The following is a 21,346-nucleotide window of genomic DNA, read 5'->3' on the forward strand; positions in this document are numbered from 1 at the left end:
TGGATTTAAAGCAAAAAAGAGATGTGGCTTTACATTGAATGACTTTGTAGTTCAGTGTCATCAAGGGCATCTTAGTAGTTAACCAGTTATACCATGAGGCCTTCAGTAACAAGCCTCACTTCCTCTGCTTTGTCTCTCACATGCAGTTCTTTCATCTTGTATAGTTTTCTCCATGTGTATAAGTCTATTTAGTCCCAACTAGGCCACAGCGTCACATGAACATTTAGTCACACCATAAATCACACCAGTTCCTGCTGTTCCCTCCCTGGATTTCAGCTGCTATTTTCAGTCGGGAAAAATGGTGGAGTAGAAGTGAAAATGTTCATGCTGTAGAAGACAAAACAGAAATATTCTTATTCAGTTTATGAAATCACATTACCTGTGGCGTGGGCTGTCGTCGGCTTGCGTTTTGTACACATTCTATCAGCCCAGATAAAGGGAGAGAGAGCGAAACAGAGGAGAGGGGAAACAAGGTGACACTACAAGCAACAAGAGTGTGGATAATGAAAACTAAACACCACCACCCCCCACCCCCTTCTTTGTCTTGCTTTCTCTTCTGCTCTGCACCAGTAGTTTGTCTGTATGCTAGTCAGGGGATTTCAGTGTGTATTTGGGTGTGTGCGTTGGTGAGGGAGAGAGAAAGAGTGAACAGCAAAACAGCGGGTGCATCTTTTTAAAATTTTGATGAAAAAAAGTCTGCTCTTCCAACAAACCCTGCAGATGGGACCATGGAGAGAACATTCTGTGATTTTTGCATAATTTTTTGGAGATTGTTTGTATTGGACTGTGAAAATGACCCAAACAACCCAAAAATGTGAATAATCCTGAAACATATTAGACAGTCCTGAGATAAATCACATCGATTCAGCTATTTGATATCAAAAGATCAATAACTGGGTTTACAAGGAGACTAATATTCTGTTAACACTCTGAGTGATAGCCTAATCAGAGTAAAAGGCCTCATTTGGGCCTTGTATTAAAATGTGATCTGCATCTGGATGTGCACCCCAGATAATGAACGATCTAATCACACCCGCAGATTTACACCCATTATTAGTGTGCATTTATAAGCATTCTTATGCTCTGCATTCTGCCCACGTTGTCACTTGGATCACATTTTCCATTTGCAATAATGCCACTAGCTCCAACTCTAAATCCCTGCATTGTTTGTGTATAGGTGCTCTGTATAGCCTGGATTAAGCTGCCTCTTTTCCATAGAAGGAGTCTTTTCTTAATGCTGCAATGCTGAGTTTATAAGTCTTTTAACCATCTTTAGTCTAAAAGCTGTGTTAAATTGAGGCAAAACACAATTGAGGTTGTTTTCCAAAACAAGATTAGCCGATTTTCTCTATTTGAAAATTACCAGTCTTAATGGAATTTTTATTGAACAAGTGTGTGATTACAAACATCTTGGCATCTGGCTCAATAACAAACTCACTTTAAAAACTCACATTAAAGCTCCAACTGATTGAAGCTTTTGACGATTTATTTCTTTCACAAATAAAAAGAGAGTAATTCTGCAGCCTACAGGCTTTCTATTGTTCCAGGAATACAGTGATATTGTATGCATTTATCAATATACTACTGTTAAAAGTTCTAAATGCCGCCAAACTATGCTGGTGGCTGTAATGGTACACACCACTGCACTCCTCATCAAAACAAGGGTTGGTCCCAGACAGCATCATTGCTTCTTGTTTATTTGCACAGCTTTTTCTAAATAGAGGACCACCTTATCTCACTTCTGACATGCAGATCTGGAACTTATCAGACTTGCCCTGAAGACTGACTTCTGCTCCAGGTTCTTAAAGTAAATACAGAGCTTGGGAAGCTTTTAGTGTAGCGTTCCATCCTGCGGGAGTAATTTACAACAGATCTTGGAGATACTTTGGGTAGTTTCAGCAAACTCATTACAACCTGATGAGTTATCACTGTGCAAGTTTTTTAGAAAACTACTTTACATTTATTTTGTTACTTTCACTGTCTTTGTTTAGTTGAAGTTTTTATCTTTACATCAAGGACTTCTTCTCAGAGTGTATTAATTATAATTATTGCAAATATACTGGGATACTTTACTCTTGCCAGTCAAGCACATGGAATGAGTGGCCACTTGTTCCACTATCTGATGAATTGGAAAATACTACAAGCTAATAACCATTTCACTAGCAAAAATGTTCATGTTTAAACCTGCTTGATTGATTTTTTGGCCACACTTGGGCAGTGCAACAAGCTGTAAACACGACATTAGTAAATTATTCCTTTTATGAAGCTGATCTGGCAATTGTAAGTCCCATGTTCACCCCCTCCTTGTAGATCCTTTTTTTTTTCTCCATTAATCCCTGAAGGAAATAACTGTCTCTATACATGCTAAGTACTATATTCACCAGCTAGCTGCTAACTTTGTCCTGTAGTCATGCAAACTGATATGGTTGAAGATCATGAGCAGCTTAGCTGACCACAGGGTTCAAATGTTAAAGAACTCTCAAAGGTTGTGACTCTCTAGGGTAGCATCTGATAGTTCAGATGTAATATAACACAAAATGGAGAAAAGAGATATAACATGTACAAGCAGGATGAATGACATTTAGCTATAGGTGGTGGGCGAGGCTCGGGTGGTGGGAATAAGCCGAGACATTTCAACAACTTAAGTGCGAAATGTTCTTCTCAGGTTTTATTCTGTCGTCTGTCAGTGGATCAGCTGAAAAGAAATATGAGATACTTTGCAGCTATGTGTTGTCAGTAATGTAATGGTGTGTCTGTGTGTGTCTTTACTAGATGTGTTGGACAGCATGGCGAGGTTCAGTGTTCAAGGAGTGTTCAACTACAGCATGCTGACTCTATCCGACCATGAGCGGGTCTTGTATGTCGGAGCACGGGAGGCGTTGTTTGCCCTGGACCCCAACGACATTAGTAGGCAGCTACGGCCACAGGTAACACACACACACACACACAACACACTTTATTATGCTTTACTTTATTCCACCAGTGAGGGGGATTGAAATTTACAAATGTTCATTATGGACAAGGAAGGATTTCAAGAAAAACAATTATATCCACAGCACTGCCTGACTGTTGCTGCAAACACCCACACATTCTGAAAGGCTTTTGTAGAGGTGCAAGAAATTAAATGATAACACATAAGATTTAATATCAGAAAGCTACATGATGGACAGTTCAGGGACAAAAAGCATCATCTCCTCCACACAGCCTGGTTCCTGAGCATTCCAGAGATAAACACTTATTTCAAATACTTAATTTAAACACACCAAATTTAATTATGATAAATTGTGATATAATTATTATATAAAAGCTTTAAATATTACAAAGGTTCAGCTTGGATAAGCAGGAGAGGAAACAGAAAGCATAATCTCTGCCTCTGCCACACTTGGTTGCCTATTAACTTACAGACCTTATTTTATTTTTTATTTTTTCCCTTTTTTGTGGGACTCAAGGACATTTGAGAACACATACACACAAAGAAATTCTGGCAGATAATCAAAGAATCTAATAGCACCATAATAAAGTCGGTTGAAGTCATGCTAGTTGTTGGGTCTTTTATTGGTCTGGCCTATATTTCTTTAATTAAATCTTCAGGCCTTGTAGAAGCTAATAATGTACAAACTGTCAAGAAATTTAATACCATTTCAGAATGCATTAAAGTGTCCTCCCTGAAGGGTGAAAAATATAATAAAATATATTAATTGCTGCTGTTAGCTAAGAGTTCTGTTCCTCCAATATATCAACATTTCCAAAGCAGAAAACAGCATCGCTTTTGGTTTTTTTTTTTTTTTTTTTTTTTTGGGTGTGTGAAACCAAAAATCACAAACCAAAGTATTTTCTTTTCTGCCCATAGAGAACTATGGAGCCCCAAACAAAAACATAGTAAAAGGCTAGAGAAGAACAGAATACATCAATGAATAATGTTATTTTTATGAAAATGCAATACAAAAAGAAAATGACCTTGATGAAACTGAAGATTGACGAATGGGACGAATGGTGTCTGTAAAGTTTTGAGGAGATAACTTTGTAAATGTTAGCTTGCCAGCTAAAATGTCTGACTTACTGTCAGGATATTGTATACAGTAATGCCACAGCAATACGCAATGCATTATATTGATGATTAACAATACATGCACTGACTGGTGTGGCTTTATAAAGTTACCTTCAGCTACTGTTTAGGTAGCTGAAAAGACTGTGTTTAGCCATCACTGTTTCCAGTTAAGCTAGCTAGCCAAAATTACTTCTAGCTATTTTTGCCAACCAAAAGTTAAAGTAAAAGTATGATGCTTTATATTTCATTTTATACTCAATTTTTATTTTACTAAGAATATTATATATTGATGTATTCAGTTATATTTTGAGACTGTACTGATTTTGTCAGTTTTAGGCTCCATATATGAAATTGTTAAACTGAGTTAAACCATGACAATCAGCAGACTGGTAAATGTCACAAATATACTTCTTATGATATATTTATCATTTGTAATTAGGAAAGGGATTCCTACAATATCATTACATTATATATATTGGAATAACTTCAGATATTTTCTGACACAACAGGTTATTACTGTATTTGGAGGTTATCCATATTATGTGGTGCTAAAAGCCCCCAACAGTAATAGTTTGAGTAAGCTGCCAAAATATTAAGATCGTAATATGTGCAGCTATTGGCTCTAATATTTCACTTCTATCAGCACAAACATATCCACTGTGAATGTGTGGGAGTACACAGGCACTCACACACGTACACTTGTGCAGGCTTTGGCCCTGTTTCTCAGAGTTTATGAGGCACTTATTCAATCTTGTTTTTTATTGTCCTTGTTTTAATTTGCAGATCTTGTTTTTCTGTGAAGCACTCTAGGGCAAACCTGTTTGTTAAAAGTGCTATATAAATACCCTTGACTTGACCTGATAGACTACACACACACACACTTGTACATACAGAGATGCTGAAGCCTCAGAGACTCAATCTGGTTTTGCTTTGTTCCCTCAGTAATTGGTCCATATTGCAATCAATACAATTACAGCAGTCCAATGAAGGTGTAGTGAGCAGCCTACAGCGGTTTGGGGATTGTTATCTGATTTACCGCCGTAATGAGCAGTTATTAGATGCACACACATACACGCACACACACACATGCACATACGCAGACACAGGCTGTTTGAGTGAGGGTTATGAGACTTACAGTAATGATAAGACCACCTGTTGCCAGCCCCCAGTGTGCAATGTAGAGGGAAGGAGCCAACACAGAAAAATGACTGAATGAGGACAAGGGAATAGTCCATCCCCTCTGTCACCATCTGCCCATCACTCTCTCACCCCTCCTCCTTCTTCCTTCCCCTGCTTCTTTTTTATTTCTTTGCTGCTGCCTTACTCACTGTCGTTCTTCATTACTTTCATGTCTGTCTTTCTTCCCTAGATATTTTCTAGGGATGTTTTTTCTCAGGATTTAGACTTTTTGGAGACGAATAGAGAAGTGCTTTCTTCTACATAATTTAGTTATGTTCTTTCCCATGATGATTCTGGATTGTTCCATTATTTCATTTATTAATTTTGTTCAGTCATTACACGTGGCAGCTCAGCACGGCTGATACAATTTTGACAAAATCTGCAGCATTAGTGCAGCGTTTCACTGTGTTCCAACAGTATTCAGTACAAAATGTTGTCATGTGTCCCACACTGCTAGTTGACAGATGACATGAAATTTGGCTCACATATACACCTATCATTGCTCTACAAATTACATTTTCAGCCAGCACTTTGAGTCATTAGATAAGCATAGGCTGCATTGTAAGCATTGACGCAGTGTGAGATAAAACATCAGTGATTAGCACGTGCCTTTCAAAATGCTGAAACCAAGTGGCCATGTAATAGCTCTGAGTTCCTTCCCAAAATAAATGTTTCCACTTCATTTTCAAAGGTTGGACCTTTTCACAGAGTACATAAGATATTGTTATTAATACTTACTACCTACAAAATATTTGTCACACTAATACTCTAAGATAAAGATACTAATGTCAAGAGAGTTGGAAAATTTGCCCACAGGCTGTTGCTTGTTATTAGTGCCAGGTGTTAATGTGAGGTAGAGGAGATTTATTTTTGGCAGATTTGTCTTTGAGGGATGCGAGAGGTACTTCTACTTGTTGACTCACTACCACCTTTTCATAAAATACCTTATCTGGTCTTTCTCTGACCAAAATCCATCAGTTAAACCCACAGATCCTACAGGTAAAATTTCTCAGCCACTAATCCTAATGATTAATTCAGTTATTGCATCTTAACCATCATTTCTCTAGTGAACGTAGGAACTCTCTGAAAATGAAATACATATATTCAGTGGACAGTAGTTGGGAGAGGTAAGGTGACTAATTTTCTTGTGACTTGCCAGGAAAATATTAACATATGAGATAGGAATTGTAACAGAGCCCTAACTTAGCTAAAAGGAAATGTATTTGGAAACATTTTATGCTTGTATATTGAATGAACATAAATATTGGATCACACTAAAGTTAATTTTCATGATTATTCATTGGTTCATCAGTTTTTACATTCAAGGCCATTAAAAGTCACTATTATTATACTGTATAAAACGAAGTGTTATTCAAGTTTATGACTACTGGTATGTGGCAGTAATCCAGTGTTTAATTGTTGTTGGTTTAAATCCAGTCAAGTAAATCAGAGTTTAATTCTGAAATTACAGCAGCTCTCAGTCTGTAATGGTCAGTGTAATTATTTGTAATGGTGTGGAAACCCCTCAGTAAACACAGTTCATATTTTGGACCTCTGTCAACAGAGCAAAGTTCAGCCATGTGTCACACAGTCATTAAAAAAAAAGCAGCTACTGCAGATAATACTAAATAGCAACAGTAATTATCAGTGTGGACAGAATGTGCACCTTTCCTTTCTATTTGCTTCTCCTGTACATGTTTCAGCAGAAATGTACCTTTTGCAGGACAAAAGCCTGCAGCTGGAGTAGTTCTCTCTACAAGTGCATTATGGTACACTTTCTTCCAGTTTGTTTTTGATTCTTTAAACAATAGTGTAATCATTAGGGAGTTTTGCTGCAGTTAGAACCTCACACTTTCCTGCCTCCTAATAACAGTGTGTTTGATGGAACCATCTCAGAAGTAACCACTGCCAGGGGCTGAACCCTGCACCACCTGGGCAGCTGACTTAACTGTATCTCTACTTCAGGTTGAACTATTACATTATTATACATATTAAACTTTGTACTCTTTATTAACTCCTTATAAACATATTTGCCTGTTATAGTGCTTCTGTAAAAAAAAAAAAAAAAAAAAACATTTTTCAGGGCCTAAATATACATGCAAAATGTGTTATCTTTATGAGTCCCATGGTTGTTGCCATAGTTACAGCAGCTAGTGGTCAAGAGTGCAGTCTGTTGGCCAAATTAAGTAAAATGGCAGCAAGGAAAGTGTGAAACTTTTTGCTGTGATGTGTCTCTATGTGCACTCTATAAGAAAGAAATCATTTACACGTCTATTTACTGTGTGCATTATTTTTCCAGTCTGTGTCAAGAAATGAAAATCATATACTGTTACATAATATAATTGCAGAATATATTACTTACAGGCCAAAGGCAGACATTGTCTTTCCTGCAGATATTACATCTCTCTCTTTCTTTTCTCCAGATTGACTGGCCGGCTCCACAGGACAAGAAGAGAGAGTGTGTCGCCAAGGGGAAGAACAACCAGGTAAGGAAGATTTCAGCTGCGTTGCTGCGGTTACCTGCCTAGATAAAGGGTGCCATGGCAGTAGTTTATAAGACAGTAGTTTATTAGAGCAACATTACTCACTTTACTTAACTCAATTACATTTATTAAGTCAGTCTGGTGGTTTCAAACTGGAAACCTTCCAGTCATTACATTAGCACACAGTGAAGTGTATCTCCCAGACAGGGTTAGCATCAGCAACTTTTAAGATGGTTTGAGTCGGAAAGTGTTTTGTCTTGAACAACAAAAAGTACATAGAAGTCTGGCTCTAAAAAGGATTGAATATGTGATAAAGAGTGAAGTAATCCCAAACAGGATACAATACAGAAACACCATTAAATACAATATCTCTTTGCATCAACACAAGTTTTGCTCAGTATTTTTATCTAAGTCTTAGCAAGAAGCTATTCTTTTAATATATGCATTCATTCTCTTTTAATGGTGTACAGTCCACAAAGCAGTCCTCAATCAAGGTTTTAAAAAAAGATGAAACAAATCTCATCATAACTTTCCAACTGAGAAGTAAATCGGTATAATTCAGCCTTAACTCATACACAGAGAGTGAATTTGCTTCTGCTCCATACTCGAGTCTCAGCAAGAGCCTCTCACTGCTTAGGCTGCGTAATGTACATTTTGCAAGAAGTCTCTTTAAATATTTTATAGAATCACACAGAGCTTTTTGAAATGGAGCTAAAACTTCTCTCGTTGCACAACAGTGCCTTTTGATGTGGTTTTAAACAGAAGGGGAAATGGTTCACTGGCATGCAGCAGCAGCAGCAACACTACTTTAACTAAAACTGACTTCCAACTGAAGTAAAAAATACATGTCGAGAAATTAGTATAACTGGAGCTTTAAAAATACTCCAGTGCTTTCAGATAGTCATTAAACTTTAATGCATATTCAAACTTCACACCTTCACTGTTTTCCTGTTTTTGGTGCAGATCATAAATGATGGGCTGTGATTAGGATGGTTGTGCAGAATATTTTGTCAAAAATACTAGCAAAAGTACATATATGCTGTACATCCACATTAGTCCTATAACTCTTTGAAAATATCTCTGAATGCTTACATACATATCGTAACAGGTATTTATATCATTATTTACATGCAAGAGCAACCATATGGTGTTTACACTGTCCATCATTATGTTCAATGATTAGTCCTTTTATGTAATGTTGTAGTTGTGGGCCTGAAAGAGGCCCGTCTGCCAGACACATCTCATCCTGATTATCCCCAGTGATTGCAGGAGCTGTAAAAATGAATTTTGAAAAAAATCATATTGCTTGTATTACAGCTGTGAGATACAGATATTGTTATGCTGTTGCAATGGCAAGATCAACTGGATGCACTGAATTATTCATGCCTCTAGTACACATCATCATGTGTGAGCATCTGTTTCCAATTCCATTCAAAGAGCTTTATTGTTCTTCACAGTGTGGGCATTAAAGGGCACTTCCCATAAAACAGTGCATATATTATATGGCTAATGACTTACATATCCTTTGAATGGAAACAATCTGTCACCTTTTAGTTTAGTCTAAACATTACTGAGATCATATGGTTATATCACTACATCATCTGCTAAGTGATGTCCTCAATAGCACTGAACACTTGAATAACTGTTTAAATTAACTGACATCGTAAATCCCAAAACAAATATGAATAATATGTACTTCTTGGAGGCGGCTAGTGTTCTCTGTCTTTAGGTTTAGCCATTTGGGCACCCAAAAAATATAAAATGGCTGATATTTCTGTTTACACAACTAAAAGAACTTTTAGCCGTGCACACATTTTGATAAAAGGAAATTATCTGCAGACGTGATCTAGTTTCAAGGTTGCTGAGGTATTTCAGATGGATGAGGATTTAAAAGAGGTCACACTGAAAGTTATAGTAAATCCAAATCTCAGAGGATGTGTTACCATATGGGAATGGGCTTCACCTTAACAGAGGACAAAGCATCACTGGGGTGATTTGACAACAGCATTCTCACAATTCCTCCTTTCTGATTTACAGACCGAGTGCTTCAACTATATCCGCTTCCTGCAGAGTTACAATCATACGCACCTCTACACCTGCGGCACCTACGCCTTCCAGCCCAAATGCACCTATGTGGTAAGTATACGTGTGTATGTGTGAAGCATGTGTGTGGTTCCCTAGATAGAGAGCCATGGCGAGCCAGTGCTGACAGGTGTCAACTTGCGATGTCTGCCATCTGACCTGAGGCTCAGACCACTGTGTGACAAAATAAAAATAAATGCAATGGAAAAAAGTATCTCATGCAGTGTTAGCAGAATGTGTGAATGCTTGCGTGTGTGCATATATGTGACACTGATGCGATAGGACAACATGGCGAAGGGTGAAGCTATGGTCCTTGTAACGGACAGACAGAGCTTGCAGCTGTGTCATAATACATACTGACCACGAACCACCTGTGTTCCCCAAATTATTTGTGTGTCTGTGTGTGTGTGTGCTTGCAGAATGCAGACTATTTTGCCCTCAATACTGGAGCCTTAGAAGATGGGAAGGGCAAATGCCCATATGACCCTGCCAAGGGGCACACTGGCTTGATAGTGGGTAAGTATGTGTGTATTCATATGTATGTGTGTACTCCAAAGACAGACAATCATTACCAAATAAGAAAATACAGGTATTTGAGTGTTTCTGGACATGTCTAATTATCAGTAAAGGATCATGTCACCACAAAAAGATTGGTCCTGAGTTGGAAATCCATTGACATTCATATCAACACCAAACATGCAGTCAGCCCCGATTTTTCCATCTCAGCAGTCTTTACACTGAAGCGAACAGCCCCATGTTTTTACAGCTCTAACAGAAGCATAAAATGTCCATCAAATCTCCTACAAACCACTCCAGCAGCATTTCCCATCTGTTTTGTAGCCGTACGGTTGCACTGAGAGTCCAGAAGTCTAATTTAACTTTGCATGCTACATTCACTTCAGTGTGGACAGCTTCACTGAATCTACAGGCACCAATTCTCAGTTCTTCTTTGTGTCTCCCTGCTGAACCACTGACCTTCTCTCATTGTAAGCCTGTATAATTGTGGTTGAAAAAAAAAATGGTATTAAACTAAAGCTTGTATTTTGTTGGTGCAGATAAGGAGCTATACTCAGCAACACTTAACAACTTCCTGGGTACAGAACCAGTCATTCTGAGGAACCTGGGCCAACAGCACTACAGCATGAAGAGTGAATACTTGCCTGCCTGGCTCAACGGTAAGTGAACAAAGGGCATGACAGAGAAAGCTCTTTGCCAGATTACCAATGTTAGTTCTTTCTTCCAAAATTTACCATTTGCTTAGTCACAGCCCCTTTTGTTACTGTTAGTACACCTGTCAGTCTTTCATATGCACTTAATGGCTGAATACATATGTAATGCTAATGCTAATGATCTAAGACAGAAGCTGAAAGCTGTGTACACGCACAAAGTTAGCATCCTCACCAGTTAGCGGTACAAGTAGAAGACCAACTGATGTTAACTGTTATGCTGTTTTGGGTAATGGATAGCTAAAGATATGCTCCATACTACTGGCTACACTGCTTGTACAGGCTAGAAGCAGTGGTAAGATAGTTGCCAGGCATGCTAATATTTGTAGCTTACGTTAGAGCACACTGTATAATGCATCCTTTACACTTTTCTTCTGTGTGTGTTCATGTTTTGTTTTTGGAGAGCTGATAAAAAAAAGATACCAACCTGCAAACAACCATACAAACTACAGTACAAAGATACCTATTATCACCAGTGAAGTGTGTTCAGGAGGAGTTTAGCAACCTGACAATTGACAATTTGAATTTGCAACCAAGATTATATTCAGAAGAAAATTAATATTGATAGAAAAATATTTATTCATCCAAATTTGTATGGAATTCAATTTAGGCTTACACATTTTTCCAAGACACAGCAACAGTGATAAATTACATGTGTATTCAAATAAAATCACATTGAAATCACATTAGGTTGATAACGGTGACAATTTTTAACAGAGTTAATTTTTTTGTAAAGGCCAGAAACACGCAAAAGAACAAGAGAAAGAGAAATGACTTGGAGGAAATGAAGCGCAGGACTCTGTTAAAGCGAAGGATCATTATCTTTTGGGGGGTTGAAGGGAGGAATGAAGTCGCAGCAGGGAAAATGGGTGATGAAAGAACAGGCATTCGGACTGTTGATGAAAAGATAGTGGGAGAGGTGAGGAGAACTGAGGGGGAGGAAGGAGGAACATATGGATGAGGCTGAGGTTTGATGTGTACGTTTTTTTATTCATGCTGATGCAGAGATTTTATTAAAAAGTAGACCTGCACTGAAGCTAGCCTAAGTTTAATTTAAGCTGCTTTTGACTAAAAGACTTTAATTGGCCTGGGTTTCAGTGGAGAGTTGTTGTGACCCATGATGGCTTAAAATGCTGCTTTGCTTTTATAACAAAGGGAAGAGTCCATCTGCAGCAATATATCCTTATAATTTAAAAAAATTACAAATAAATGTCTTTGCTTTTAGGCTGAGAAAGACGAGAAGGAGGAAGTGAGAAACATAAAATGTACCTCTAATAGGGAGCAATGGAGAGACAGAGAGTGAGAAATGACTGAAGGAAAGATGAGGCGAAGGAGAGAGTAATGATAGAAAATAGATAGAGAGGTGAGAAGGGGTGGCAGAGAAGGAGATGGAGGTGTCAAGCTTGTGTGTCTACGTGTGTGTGGTGTGATTCAATCCAAATGCACCTGCAGGCTTAAACTGTCTCTGTCTTTACTATTGTGTGTAAATACACTTTCTGAGGCTCTGTGTGTGCTTTGTGTGTACATGCAGAACCTGACTTTGTGGGTTCAGCCCTGGTGAGGGAGAGCAGCGGCAGTAAAGAGGGGGATGACGACAAGATCTACTTCTTCTTCAGTGAGCGAGCGTTGGAGCTGGAGTGTGACACAGAGCTCACCGTGGCCAGAGTGGCCCGCGTCTGCAAGGTAACACTTAAGTTGGTAATCAGAACCGATCTCTGAGCAGATTCAATTAGGAACTTCCTAAAATCGCCTTATTCTCACTCTGTGTGCAGTGCAGCTATGGAAGTTTATTAATGTCAAAAACTAGAGAAAAGCACAAACTAATTTAAACAGTAATCAATCCCTAAGTGACTGTTTAAGTGTACACAGGGACAGATTTGTAAGCACAGAACAAGTTTTGACTGCAGAATCATTGTTTCATGCATGCTTGGCTTGAAATCAGCTGTTTTCTGTTTCCTCCAGCTGTTTTGGCAGCTGCTTCCGAGCGCTTAATAATGTGAGACAGCACTTGCTAACAGTTTTGGGCTTACAGACTTCAACAGGAGATACCTAGATACAGAATCATGTGGTAGAGTTGTTTTACAGTTATATATATGGAGGAAAGTATATGTACCTGTAAAGCTGATAAGTCACACTGGGAATGGCTGGATATCACTCAAAAAGCAAAGTTAACAGGATGTTGCTTTATTTTCAGATCCAATGTCACTAGTTGGACTTTCATGCAAGGGATACAGACTGCCAAAACTGAGAGCACACAGCTTTCTTGATCACATGTCTTGAGCACACAATTTCTCTAGAGGGATGAAAGATCTTCTTTATGGATCTCCAGTATTCATTTACAGACTGGCACTCACATTTTGTAACTGCTGAACGTCCATACTGTACACTAATCTACGCCAACTGTCGAGCTAATTTGAATTAAACAGTATTTTTCTCTTCATCTACCATAGCATATGTAGAGCAAAGTGAAATGCTGGACATGATAGAAATGTTATACTTTCTCTATAAGTTCTCAATCATTAATGCTTTAAAATACAGTTTATATTAATATATATAATATATTAATACCAGATAATTGGCTGCATAGAGAAAATAGCTTTGATGCTTCAGTTTGACCCACAACAACATGGGCAACAGAATTTAGGCTCAACACCAGTTTATTTGCAATGTGTTATGTGAAGACAATTACACTGACATAGATCTATTTGGTAATTAATGCATTCATTTGCTTAATTAATGGCCTTGTTAGGATAACTGATTAGGTTTGATATACCACAGTGATTATGGCCAGACATGAGAGGTGCCGCTTGTTGTGAACAGAGTCAGTCAGTAGAGTCTCATTTTATTTTGTATGATTTCAGTGACCTTTTAGTTTACACAGCAAGGGTTTAGTGTCATGTTACAGTTACTTATTCAACCACATAATCTCAGTAACCTTTAAAATGAGCCAAACAGAGACAGATTGTAACAGTCTGAGGAGATGTGTGCAGTTATGTGCGCAATATATGCACTGTTTTATGGGAAGTGCCCTTTAATGTCTGAACTGTGATGAACAATAAAGTTCTTTGAATCAAATTAGAAACAGATGCTCACACATGATGTGTACTCGTGCAATGAATAATTCAGCGCATCCTGCTGAATTGCAGCAGCAGCACAATTTCTATATCTCACTGTTGTAATATGAACATTTGGATTTTGAATTCCTTTTTTACAGCTTCTGCAATCACTGAAGATAATATGAGTGACCCATATCTGGCAATTGGGCTCCTATTGAGCCCACAGAATACTATGTAAAGGGACTGCTCATCAACATACACCATTCAGCCACAACATTAAAACCAGTTACCGGTTTTAACATTGGGGCTGGTCAGTTTATCCAATCTATGTTATCCCATCCATCCATTATCTATCCCGTTTATCTGTTGAGGTTTGTGGGGGGGCTGGACCCTATCCCAGCTGACACTGGGCAAGAGGCAGGGTACACCCTGTCCATTGCAGGGCCCAATCTTTATTATATAATTGAATATTATTTACTCTGTATTTCACTGGGTCCCTTTCACATCTCAGGGTCTAGATGCTCTTTGCTTTCAAACATGACAACAATTCAGTCAGGCAATTCACCTTCACAAATTTCTCTTTATTTATCATAGCCATGCAGAATATGTACAGAGGCATCCTTGAGGTGAAGGTGAAGCCAATGAAATACAACATAAACAGCAGCAGCAAAAAAAAAAAAAAAAATGAAAAAAGCACGTTCAGCATAAAATGTAACTGAGTTTCGCTGCCCTCAAGCCTGTTGCACCTATAACCACACCCATCAGTGATGACGAAACGGCAAGGTACACTGTTACACCACTGTAGCAAGGTGGTAAGTTAATGTGCTACAGGCCAGGAAAGAACAAAGAAAATTTCCACCTGCTGTAAAGTTTTTCTTTACTTACATGGACATATGGTGCAGGGAGCAGAGTAGTGCATAATGTGTGAGTGACACAGCAGGTAGCAGTTTAAGATCTCTGCCTGAACTAGTCAACAGGGTTATCTCCATTCAGTTTTTATGGTGGAAACCTAAAAGGACCTATCCAGGCCTGTTTTAAAACCTACAATGCTTGTTTAATTTCCTTATAAAAGATTCCTCAAATTACAATTGAATACAAAAATCTAGAACATATGAATATGCAAATGTTTTTCATTTCAAAAGTGCATTTCATTTTAAGTGCTGGACAAAAGATGTCCCCTGCCTCTTTTCAGTGAATGTGACCAAGAGGTTTCAAGTTTCCACATCACACTTATGCAAGTTGCATACTGAGCCATGAATGGCTTCTAAACATTCTTAAATTCCATGAAGTCACCGAAATTGAGGGTTTCACTACTGCAGCAGATGAATATGAAAACGGCCTTTTAGTATCAAACTTTGCACATGAACCTTAAACATCCAAGTAGAGCAACAATAAAACAAACATATTTTTGAATGACTTTAACAAATCCAAAAGAGATTATATATAATCAGTCTCTTCCAGCCATTGATAACACTCGATATTATGTCTTCTCTCAGGGAGATCTGGGTGGTACCAGGACCCTGCAGAAGAAGTGGACCACATTCCAGAAAGCCCGGCTGGAGTGCTCCCTCCCAGAGCGTCACGTCTCCTTCAACAACCTGAGGGCTGTCTTCACACTGCCAGGGCAGGACTGGCGGGGGACCACTTTCTATGGCATCTTCCATGCCCAGTGGTGAGTTAGAGCAGGCAGCTGTCAGAGACATATAAATAGAGACTAGATGTAACTCAATTTCAGTATCATCCTCATTACTACATGCACTTCACCACTATGTCAGATACTGGGCTTTTTATTAAAGTCATGGGTCAACCAGTCACATTGATATGATGGCTCTAATTATGCACTTGGTGATTAGGTATTTACTGTGTTATGAGGACTTAAATAGGATAGGCCTTTAAACTGACACTAATGTGAGTTATTTTGAGTGGATACAACTCAAGTGTGCTTGAATGTATTTTGTAAGTGATTTAATGTCACATGTTTTAAGTGATAGTGAGCCCATTTGCTAAACAGAATCAGACTGATTTATTTAGGTCTTCTGCCATAAACCATGAAGAAGACAAAATTTCATACAAAGATTCAAAGCTTTTTAAAAACTTTCCAGAGTAAACAGCTAGCTAAATTAGCTTTGTTGATTCACAGTTTGACTCATTGGTCTGAGCAAATGATTTGTATTACTCGTCACTTGTCATGCCTTTCAATTTGAGTATCACTGGTAATCAAATTGACTTTTTTATTTTCTCCAGGGAGCAGAAACTTATTAAACCACTGGCTATATCAGGTCTACAGTAAATTACTTCTCTGGAGCGCTTGTTGGACTTATCGTGGAAAACGATCTCTGTTGTCGTTCATTGGTCTGGCCATTTTTAGCCTGATAAAATCACTGTAGATGGATAAAATAAACTTAACATTTGAAGTAATGATGGAGAAAACTAATTTTAAGGGGTAGCTTGATAATTAAACTCCGGTGTGGTAATTAGAAGGGTGTTGACTACAGTAACTTAGTTTTAATAAGGGGCTGTGGCATTATTAGTAGAACAAAGATTGGCATTTGTTGGTCCACTACATAACAGTAATGTGTTAATGAGTTACTTATCAACAAAGAAGAGGGAGCGAGGGCAGAAGGTTTTCTTTGGGAGGAAAGTTGGAGACTTTACTCTGTCTCCGGGCAGTGCCCTTTGATGTGAGTCTTTTGTGTTCTTCAATAAGATATCATATCACAAAGAGAACCAGCTTTGAACTTCAAGCTTTGTTTCTTCATTCAGAGCTCCTACTGCTGCTGGGAAAAAAGCCTAATCCTTTTTCTCTGTGTGACTCGCTGGGGATTCCTTAAAGCCCCCTGGCTTTGATAGAGATAACATTAAGATAATTGGACATTATGTAAATGATGACTCAGAGTTCAAGCCATAATCTGACTGAATAGGCTAGCTTTATAACTTGCTAAGACATCAGTGCCGTCCTTTGGTTTTGACGTTCACCCAGTAAGACCTATGGCACTGCTACACTGCTACACATTAACTGTGCTGTTCCAGACTGTGAAGCACTTCCCACACAGGACAAATCACATTATATGAATGAACGGACTGAACCTCTTATTTCCTGTTTACAGCTTTTAAAAAACATTTTACTGCAGCAGTACACTCTGCATTTAATGTAAAGACAGTAATTGTGGGACCTTGCTACTTGACACCACAATTTATTTGTCATGTTTTAAGGTACAAAGCTTTGCTTATTCATAACCTTACGTCTATATTCCAGGATGTGGATGACTTAGTTTGAGAGCTGAATTTAAAAAAAATGATGTTTTCATTACAGTAAATGAGCATGGAAATCAAATCTGTATGTGAGATGAGGAGTACCACGATGATTTAAAGGGTCTAGGTTGTGTGTCAATACCTAATTTTAGTCTCACTTGGCGTCTGAAATTGGGTTGGAAAAAAATTAAGATCTCACACCCCGACCTTACCATTAAATGAATTATGTTTCCTGAGTCACGGCACTAACTGATTAATTTCACTGTTCTATTAAGGAAATTTATTACATGTACATCGGTTTGTACATCACTCAGCTGTAGAAAGAGTGTCAATACATCTAATCATTGCAGCTCTCTCAATAAAGTTTTGCCTTTAGAGTTAATATCTGTTTACTGCACTGTGACTATTGTTTGAAAACACTGTCAAATATACTCATCTAATTTTGACAATATTAACTATTGTCTTAGTTCATATTCTGTGTTGTTGAAATACAACAGATATTTATATTTTGCCATATTTTCCTATATGGCATAGAATATTCTACATACATACATATACATTCTTGCATGTTAGTCAAGCTGCTATTGAATAGTCACATTTTCCACATGGCATGATAGGTCATCTGTCTCTCAGTTTTTATTGTCACATCACTAATTCCCCCACTATTCTTCAGGGGTGACGTGGATGTGTCAGCTGTGTGCCAGTACCAGATCTCTGATGTGAAGAAAGTGTTTGAAGGATCCTACAAAGAGTACAGGGAGGCGTCTCAGAGGTGGGGACGCTACACTGGTGCTGTCCCTGTCCCACGGCCTGGATCGGTAAGAAACTGGGAGCCCTGCTCTAGCACATATTAGGCGATATATTTGATAATACAGATATTTCCAGACAAGTTCAGGAAGCAAGAAAAAAGCGTGTCTTTAGTTAATAAAAATTTCTAGCAAAATAAAAGTGAGAGGGAGGAAAGAATGGGTGGTGTAGGGTAGCAATGGAAGTGAAAAACAGCAAAAGCTGGCACAACACAAAAAGCTAAGAATGTAATGAACCAGGACGAAAGGAAAGGAAGCAGAGGAAGGGGTGTAATGGCAGGCGGAGGTGAGAGCAAGAGTGAAAGAAAGATGGAGATGAAGAGAGGAGGGGTGGGAGGGAGAGAGGGAGGGGAGTCATCTCCAAGCCAACTAACCATGCCAGCCTGTGCCAGCTGCAGCTAAGAACTTTCCTCCTCTTCCTCTTTCTCCCTCTTTGGCCCCTCACACCCTTCCTTTTGTCCTTCCCTCCATTCCTTCCCTTGCTCCGTTCCCCTCCCACGTCTCTCCCGTTCTCCTCTGTCTGTGCTGCAGTGTATAACTAACTCAGACAGGGAGAATGGCTACAACAGCTCTCTGCAGCTGCCTGATGCCACGCTCAACTTTGCCAAGAAGCACCCGCTGATGGAGGACAAAGCTCTGGCTCGCCCCCTGCTGCTCACCAAGGGCGTCAACTTCACCAGGCTGGCAGTAGATCGGGTTAGCGCCCTGGACCAGCGGGCATACAACATGCTCTTTATCGGCACAGGTACAAATTACATGAGGCCTCCTGTTATGGCTGAAAACACAGGTATTTTTTAATTGAAAAATATGAGTTTTTGATCAGCCAGGAAAATTCAAGCAGTAAATGTTTTGCAGCAATCTAATCTCATACATGTTCATCTGTTCACCTAGAGACTTCAGTTTTGATTCCACTCTGTGCAGTCCAGTAATGTCACATACTACTATTTACACTGCACATTTTAACGTGTTTACAGTGTTTGCACGGGTCATTTACAACAGAGTCAAGCACACTCAAAGGCTCTGCAGAAAATGTCACCTTTTTTAGGTACATATCAAGTTGTTTTTTCCTCTCACAATAGAATGCAGACCAAAAGAATCCCACACTCTCCAGCCTCCAGCTTTAAAAATGACAGTAGTGTTGAATTATCACCTTGATGGCACAGTATCTACATACTGACTTTGAGCCTCACAAGCTAAGGTTAGAGCTAGTATATTTTTGCAGGATTGTTGGATTGCATTTTACACTATATGATGTTCTTATGCCCACCTCCTGTAGTATGGTCCTCTCTCAATGTGGCAGTGAAAATACATTCTAGGTACACAGTCTTTCCTCTTGTTTCCGTATGTGTGGCTGAGTGTGTGTCTGTGTCTTGGTCTGTGTGGGTTGATGGGACTTGCACACAGCATGTGTTGAAGAGACGAGAGCTTGCAGGCCACGGCAGCAGACAGGGACAGGTACTGGCATTAGGTATGGTGGCACAAAACAACATGCCATCTGGCCAGACGTCAGCTGGGTTTCAATTAAGGGCTTGATTTGCATGCTGAGATCCATCTTCATGCATCAAAGGAAACATCTACGTATGTGCGACTTAATTAATATCTCCAGTCAGTAGCCATCAGGCCCATACACAGATGTCCTGTTTTGGCATGGAGCTGAAATCAGCCAGCCCTCCCAGAACCTCAATCCTGACTGGCACAGATCTAACAGTGGATTCTAGGGAATGTGAATTTGAATGCAGCCAATCTCATGAATGGAGAGAGACTCAGCTACTTACCATTCAGACCACTGCAGCAGCAGAGTGACTGTGGCAACTGACAGTGTAACAACAGCGGACTCAGGGCTTCTCCGCTGGCAAGCAGGGAGGCCAACCCAGACACACACGGACACAACAACACACGCATGGGTAACACACTCGCAAATTGATATACACACACACACACACACACACATCATACACACACACAGATACACACGCTCACACTCCCTGAGCCAAGTGCAGTCATCCCCGCTTGTCGTGCTTCACAGCACAAACTCAACAGGGCCCTTGGCAGACGTGCGCTCATAGTGCCAATTGGGCTGCGGGCTTGATTAGCTATTAGCTGCAGCATAGCGACAGCTGATGTGAAAAGAGAGAGAGGGAGCTCTTGCCGAGACTGTTTTTCAGAAAAACCAGGCTACAGGATTGAGGGATTAGCCGACACTGGTCCCTGAAGCCGCAAGAGGCGAGTGTGATGATATGCCTGCTGCTTGCTATGCTGTATTTGTGCGTGTGTGCGTATGTGTGTCTGTGTGAGTGTGTGTATTTCCTACTCTCAAGCCTCCTGTTGGCTATAGGGTTGCTTTTCATATTATCCGTGACAGTCTCTTAATCGAGAGGACCACACAAGAAAGCACATGTCAGCACGTAACACTATCCATAGATACACACACACACACATCAAGGTCACCCCACTAGCTGTGCCTGAAACGCCTTTCATTACCGGGGATCTAAACTTGTTCACAATGCCCTACATGAAAGGAAACACAGGATCTCGTCCTCCTCCTCCTCCAGCATCAGCTCCCCACGCACTGCTTGAAAAAGTCTTCCAATGTCTCTGGTGATATTACCTTTACCCAAGGTCTTAAAAAGGCCACAAACAGCATCTCTGTTCTTTTAAATTCACCAGTAAATAGTTTCTCGCTGAGCCGGACTCAGTAATGCAGCTGTAAGTCCTGGCAGGAGGAGTTGTTTTCTTTTTCATTTTCTGTCTTTCTCAGTTGCAGAATAGCATGAAAATTTAGCGCAGCCACTGCTAAAGTTTCACAAATTGAAGTTGATGAAAGTTGCAGACAACTTGATGACACCGTATCTGTGTGTATGTGTTAAGACGTGTGTGACCACAAACTTACATTTTCCGTAGAGAGCACTTTCTTCTCCTATTTAATAGAGCTTTTTCATAGCAAACATTTTTACATCATACCAGGAGAAGCACAGGTGCAATTAATAACATTAATTAACTGCATTCCACTCAGCTGCTCCAGTTCCAGGACCTTGCTATTTACATGCTGACCGTCTGTCATGACATATCATTAATATTATTTATTTCATCTGTGCTTTTCCTGGTGGGACAAGTCATAATAAGTATTTGGGATTGTTTAAACTGGGCTTTATTTTCTTATGTTTTTAAGTGTAAATGACTCATAGGTTCAAAAATCTTTGCAGTGGTTCCATTG

The 21,346-nt window shown here is 39.4% G+C and overlaps 1 protein-coding gene across 2 annotated transcripts in view; it reads left to right on the plus strand.

The window, feature by feature from the left end:
* Positions 1 to 21,346, plus strand: part of sema4c (sema domain, immunoglobulin domain (Ig), transmembrane domain (TM) and short cytoplasmic domain, (semaphorin) 4C) — an 89,883-nt gene that overhangs the window by 58,311 nt on the left and 10,226 nt on the right. For both annotated transcript variants that reach the window (XM_018669298.2, XM_018669299.2), the window contains exons 4-12: positions 2,773 to 2,927; positions 7,651 to 7,713; positions 9,748 to 9,846; positions 10,212 to 10,308; positions 10,848 to 10,967; positions 12,550 to 12,701; positions 15,571 to 15,746; positions 18,000 to 18,144; positions 18,664 to 18,877. In XM_018669298.2, coding sequence (XP_018524814.1) covers positions 2,773 to 2,927; positions 7,651 to 7,713; positions 9,748 to 9,846; positions 10,212 to 10,308; positions 10,848 to 10,967; positions 12,550 to 12,701; positions 15,571 to 15,746; positions 18,000 to 18,144; positions 18,664 to 18,877 — 1,221 coding nt within the window. The remainder of the gene's footprint in view (positions 1 to 2,772; positions 2,928 to 7,650; positions 7,714 to 9,747; positions 9,847 to 10,211; positions 10,309 to 10,847; positions 10,968 to 12,549; positions 12,702 to 15,570; positions 15,747 to 17,999; positions 18,145 to 18,663; positions 18,878 to 21,346) is intronic.

Source organism: Lates calcarifer, linkage group LG13 (genome assembly GCF_001640805.2).
Source record: "Lates calcarifer isolate ASB-BC8 linkage group LG13, TLL_Latcal_v3, whole genome shotgun sequence".
In the NCBI taxonomy this organism is placed as follows: Eukaryota; Metazoa; Chordata; class Actinopteri; family Centropomidae; genus Lates; species Lates calcarifer.